Raw genomic sequence first — 6,000 nt, 5'->3', positions numbered from 1 at the left:
TTTCCCCATGGGGATGAATAAAGTATCCATCTATCTATCTATCTATCTATCTATCTATCTATCAAAGGTTATAAGAAAAAGGCAGGAGAATGGGATTGAGAGAGATAATACATCAGCCATGATGGAATGGCGAAGCTGACTCAATGGGCAGAATAGATTAATAGATAGATAGATACTGTTCCTATTGGTTATAGTCTCATAGTCATGCACAATCTCAAACCAGGTGACCAATCTGCAATAAGCACAAATCCTCTGTCTTGCTACACAAGCTCATAAGGTTCCATTAATGTGCTGTTTCACGTTGATGGGTATAACATGTAATCCGTGAGCTTGTGATGTTGCAGCAGATATTGTACAGAGCTCCTGCTTATCTTACACTCTCACCACTGAACACCATTCCTGTCAAAATTAGGCTAGTTACCAGACACCACTCACCTCTCTCAGCTTAGTACTTGTTATTTCTGGGAAACATTTTAGAACTAGTAAAACAAAAAATTATGCATCTTAAATGTTTCTTCTTTCAGGCAATCTATCTGCTCAATCATTCTAGTTAGCATCCTGCCATCCCCTTCTATCTATTATCCCTGTCACTGCAGTAGAAACAATTTCAACCACTTGTTATAGTGCTGCCTAGACTGTTCAAAGTTCAAAGCTTAAAGCAAATGTATTACCAAAGTACATATTTGTTGGGACCCTGATACTCATTTTCTTGAGGGCGTATCAATAAATCCAAAAACCATAATAGAATCAATGAAAGGGGGCAGACAACCAGTGTGCAAAAGACAACAAACTATGCAAATACAAAAAGGAAGAAAAATAATAAAAAATAAATAAACAATATATATTGAGAACAAGAGATGAAGATTCCTTGAAAGTGTGTCCTTGGGTTGTGGAAACATTTTAAGAATGGGGTGGGTGAAATTGAGTGAAGTTATCCCCTCTGGTTCAAGGGTCTGATGGTTGAAGGGCAATAACTATTCTTGAACTTGGAGGTGTGTGTTCTGAGGCTCCTGAACATTCTCCCTGATGGCAGCAGTGAGAAGAGAGTATAACCTGACTGTTGGGGGTCCCTGATGATGGATGCTGCTTTCCTGCAACAATGCTGCATGTCGATGTGCTCAATGTGGGGAGGGCTTTACCCGTGATAGACTGGGCCTTATCTGATACTTTTTACAGGATTTTCCATTCAGGGCTTTGGTGTTTCCATATCAGGCTGTGATGCAGCAGTTAATATACTCTCCACCACACTTCTAATAGTAAGCCAGGGTAGGGTTCCACACGGTAGGCTTATTCAGAAAGTCAGAAGGCATAGGATACAGGGAAGTTTGGCCAGGTGGATTCAGAATTGGCTTGCCTGCAGGAAGCAGAGGGTCATGGTGGAGGGAGTACATTTAGATTGGAGGGTTGTGACTAGTGGTGTCCCACAAGGATTGGTTCTGGGATCTCTGCTTTTCGTGATTTTTATTATGTGGGGGTAGAAGGATGGGTTGGCAAGTTTGCAGATGAAACAAAGGTTGGTGGTGTTGTGGATAGTGTAGAGGATTGTCGAAGATTGCAGAGAGACATTGATAGGATGCAGAAGTGGGCCGAGAAGTGGCAGATGGAGTTCAACCTGGAGAAGTGTGAGGTGGTACACTTTGGAAGGACAAACTCCAAGGCAGAGTACAAAGTAAATGGCAGGATACTTGGTAGTGTGGAGGAGCAGTGGGATCTGGGGTACATGTCCACAGATCCCTGGAAGTTGCCTCACAAGCAGATAGGGTAGTTAAGAAAGCTTATGGGTTGTTAGCTTTCATAAGTTGAGGGATAGATTTTAAGAGTCACGAGGTAATGATGCAGATAATGTTTTATGCATCATGATCAGAGATTAAGGGAGCTAGGGCTTTACTCTTTGGAGAGAAGGAGGATGAGAGGAGACATGATAGAGGTATACAAGATATTAAGAGGAATAGATAAAGTAGACAGCCAGCACCTCTTCCCCAGGGCACCACTGCTCAATACAAGAGGACGTGGCTTTAAGGTAAGGGGTGGGAAATTCAAGGGGGATATTAGAAAAAGGATTTTTACTCAGAGAATGGTTGGTGTGTGGAATGCACTGCCTGAGTCAGTGGTGGAGGCAGACACACCACTGAAATTTAAGAGACTACTAGACAGGTATATGGAGGAATTTAAGGTGGGGGGTTATATGGGAGGCAGGGTTTGAGGGTTGGCACAACATTGTGGGCCGAAGGGCCTGTACTATTCTATGTTCTATTTTCTATCTAGTGCAGTGGCATCTGCCCAATGCGCCACAATGTGTGGAAAAGAATAACAACACATCTGTAGACATTTGCCGAAGTTTTAGAAGTGCCAGAAAGGCATGCTGTATCGCAATAAATCAACAAATAAGGAAAGAAAGGAAGAACTCAGCATCTATGGAAATGAATATACAGACAACGTTTTGAACCAAGACCCTTCTTCAGGGAGTTTTCATTCCTAGAGAACTTGGAGATTATTGTTCTGAAAGGGTGAGGGGTAGCAATTGTAATATTCTAACAACACTTGACATTTCCTTAGCAAGATCCAGCATAGGGAATGGTATTACATCTACCTTAGAGGATAAGTTGATGAACTACTAGAAATTGATTCAAATCTCCCTTCTGTCCAGGGACATGCTTAATGAAGCCAGGGATCCTATTAAATATCACAGCCTCACATAGCTTTCTCTTGCCAATATTTTTCCCTGTGGGTTATCATAAATATAACGTTGTAAAATGCTCTTAGACGCCATTATCCCGAAAGGGCCCTAAAATATACAATTATGTAGCCTCAGCTTATATATTGTAATGGGCCACATATTCATTTCAGCAGTTGTCATGGTGTAGCTGCATGGTGAAATTTATACATGGAATTTGAATCAATGCCTAAAACACATTAAAGTGTTTTTATATGCTCTGTTTATAGACTGATAATATTGATTTCAGTTTTTAAAATTTTATTTAGAGATGCAGCACAGAATTTAATCCTGGCCTAATTAGAGGACAATTTATAATGACTAATTAACCTACAAACCGGTATGTTTTTGAACTGTGGGAGGAAACCAGAGCACTGGGAGGAAATCAGAGTACTTGGAGGAAACCCACATGGTCACAGGGAGAACTTACAAACTCCTTACAGACAGCATCGGAATTGAATTCCAGATTCCAATGTCCTGAGCTGTAATAGTTTCCTGCTAACGGCTACGCTACTGTGGCACCTCAAAAGGTGAAGAAAATATAACAGCAGCATCCTAATGGTGCAGATTGCAAGGTGATGAAATGTCCAGTACTGTGCATTTTCTGTCATTGTTAGCATTAATGTTTCCACAATACAGACGCAAGCCTCTTGTTACTAAGCAACTGAATACAGCAAACAAAACATCAAAACTTTTACGGGTACATGTTTGTGGTCGAATTATGTAGAGAATATAATTAACTGGCAGTAAAACTGCTGATGAATATGTCATGGTACATATGGTACATGCAATACCAAGAGAGTAAGGAGGTAAGGAGCCTCAGAACCCACACCAACAAGTTCAGGAACAGTTATTACCCTTCAACCTGAGTAATAACTGAACCAGAGTGGATAACATCACTCACCTCAAAACTGAACTGATTCCACAACCTACAGACTCACTTTCAAGGATTCTACAGCTCATATTCTAAATATTATTGATGAGTTATTTATCTATTATTTTGTTTTTCTTTTTGTATTTGTTCAGTTTGTTGTCTTTTGGTTGTTTGTCCATCTCTGTGTGCAGCTTTTCATTGATTTTATTGTGCTTCCTGCTATTTATTGTGAATGCCTGTAAGAAAACGAATGTCAGGGTAGCATATGGTGGCATACTGTACGTGCACTTTGCTAATAAATTCAGTTGAAACATTAAACTTTAAGAAATTTAGGGAAAAATTTGCCTTTAGGTTGCTGGAGCTATATGTGCAACTCTTTAAGTAGGTCTCTGATTCTGAAACTTGGCTTCAATGGAACCAAATGGAGGTTGAACATGAATGTGCTAATGGAGGTGGGAAAGGTTGACTGAACAGTTCTGGCAGGGATGGTGAGCTCACAGCACATACCAACGCAGAGAGGAAATATTGACTTTCTCTAGCCTAAAGTGATTATTCAACAAGTGATACAGCGCAGACCACGCCTGCCCGGCCCAACGAGCTGCACGGGCCAACAAACTACCGTACCTATTTACTGCTAGCCTAATCAAAGGACAATTTATAATCAGCCATTAACCTACTAACTGGTACATCTTTGGACTGTGGGAGGAAACTGGAGCTTCCAGAAGAAACCCACGTGGTTACATGGAGAATGTACAAACTCCTTACAGACGGCGGGAGAACTGAACTCCAAACTCCAATGCCCCAAGCAGTAATAGCGTAGTGCTAACCACTATGCTACCATTAAGTAGCCTACTAGTTTAACAATAGCCTAGGACCGGAGGGCACAGCCTCAGGATGTCCCTCAGAATGGCGATGAGAAGGAATTTCTTTAGCCAGAGGGCGGTGAATCTGTGGAATTCATTGCCACAGACAGAGTCATTGGGTATATTTAAAGAAGAGGTTAATTAGTCAGGGTGTCAAATGTTACAGGAGAATGGGTTTGAGAGGGATGATAAATCAGCCATGATGGAATGGTATAGAAGAATCAAGGGGCCAAATAGCCTAAGTCTGCTCCTATATTTTATGGTCTTATGGTTTCCGAGACTAAATAACCCTCTTAAATGAAAGCTGATACACTTGGAATTATTTAAGTATTACCTCATGTTGACATCCTACCTAGACATTTCCTTTTCAAATAATCAATATTTATTTGCCAGTATCAAATTACTTTTTTTCCCTTATTCTATGTGCTAATAATCTAGTGATCATGAAAGATGAGCTAAAATCTGATAATTTCCCCTGCTTTTGCCCTACCCTTTTATAATTTCTAACTGGAGGGAGGGTGTTCACAAAGACTATTCTACATTTACATTCTCAACTTAGAGGCAGAGGAAGAATTTGTCCGTGACAGAGTCGGGGCATTCTCACCAAACCTTCCACCCCTCTGCCCCGCATCGCACCCACCCCTCACCACCAATCTTCAAACCGCATACCCCCCCCCCCCCCCCGCCCACCACACTCCATCCCACCTCCCTTCCTTATGCCAGCCAGGCTTGTACCTTCTCTGATTAAGCTGCCTTGGTGAATTGACATTGAAATACTGAACGAGGCATGAACAAAATCGCAGTGCGTGACCGGAAGACAGGGTGGTATATACAGATGAACAATGGAATGGTTGACGAGATGAACAATGTCCCTTCGAGGCATTTCCTTGCTTGACCTGAAAGTTGCTGAAGAGGAAGGGGGCACTTTGGGTGCCCCAAGGTGAGTACGTAAATACTGGCATGCTACCTGACTCCTGGTGGACATATCTCTAGCAGGTAGTGATGGTGTTTAGAACGCTGAGCCTGTGATAGCATTCAGCTGCTTCATTAAGCCTTCCAGACTGGCCATTTGCTCACTCAAGTCATTCTGCTCATAAACCTGAATGAAGAGACATGACAGCCATATTTTATATCATGCATACATTCTGAAGTATGGAAAATACAAAACATTTTCACTTCAAGGGCTCTTAAAGCTTCCAGCTCTGTTCAAAACTTGGTTAATAACATACCTCGTGACTGACTTATCACCTTTCAAGTTGTGAATTGAAATTTATTTATTTATTTAGAGTTACCGCACGGAATAAGCCCATTTTCCCCTTCAAGCCACACTTTAAACCACTTTTTATAATGTTGTTTACATTGCAAATACATGCTGGCATTTATGTATTTTTGCACATTTTATTCCATATTGGCATTTTGCCCTCTAACTTCAAACTCTTGAACTTCTGGCCCTTATCCTAAATCCTCACATTTACGGAAGACATTGGGACTGAACTCTGAACTCTGACACCCTGTGCTGTAATAGCATTGTACAAGTTACCAAAGTTGTA

The 6,000-nt window shown here is 41.2% G+C and overlaps 1 protein-coding gene across 1 annotated transcript in view; it reads right to left on the bottom strand.

Moving 5' to 3' along the window:
- Positions 1 to 5,194: 5,194 nt before the first annotated feature.
- The window catches only part of dcc (DCC netrin 1 receptor), a 1,312,938-nt gene continuing 1,312,132 nt past the window's right edge, over positions 5,195 to 6,000 (bottom strand). The window contains exon 29 of the mRNA XM_073064089.1: positions 5,195 to 5,549. Within this exon, the coding sequence (XP_072920190.1) occupies positions 5,460 to 5,549 (90 nt within the window). The 3' untranslated portion in view covers positions 5,195 to 5,459. The remainder of the gene's footprint in view (positions 5,550 to 6,000) is intronic.

This window comes from Hemitrygon akajei, chromosome 13 (assembly GCF_048418815.1).
Source record: "Hemitrygon akajei chromosome 13, sHemAka1.3, whole genome shotgun sequence".
In the NCBI taxonomy this organism is placed as follows: Eukaryota; Metazoa; Chordata; class Chondrichthyes; order Myliobatiformes; family Dasyatidae; genus Hemitrygon; species Hemitrygon akajei.
This window is presented reverse-complemented; position numbering and strand designations above follow the sequence as displayed.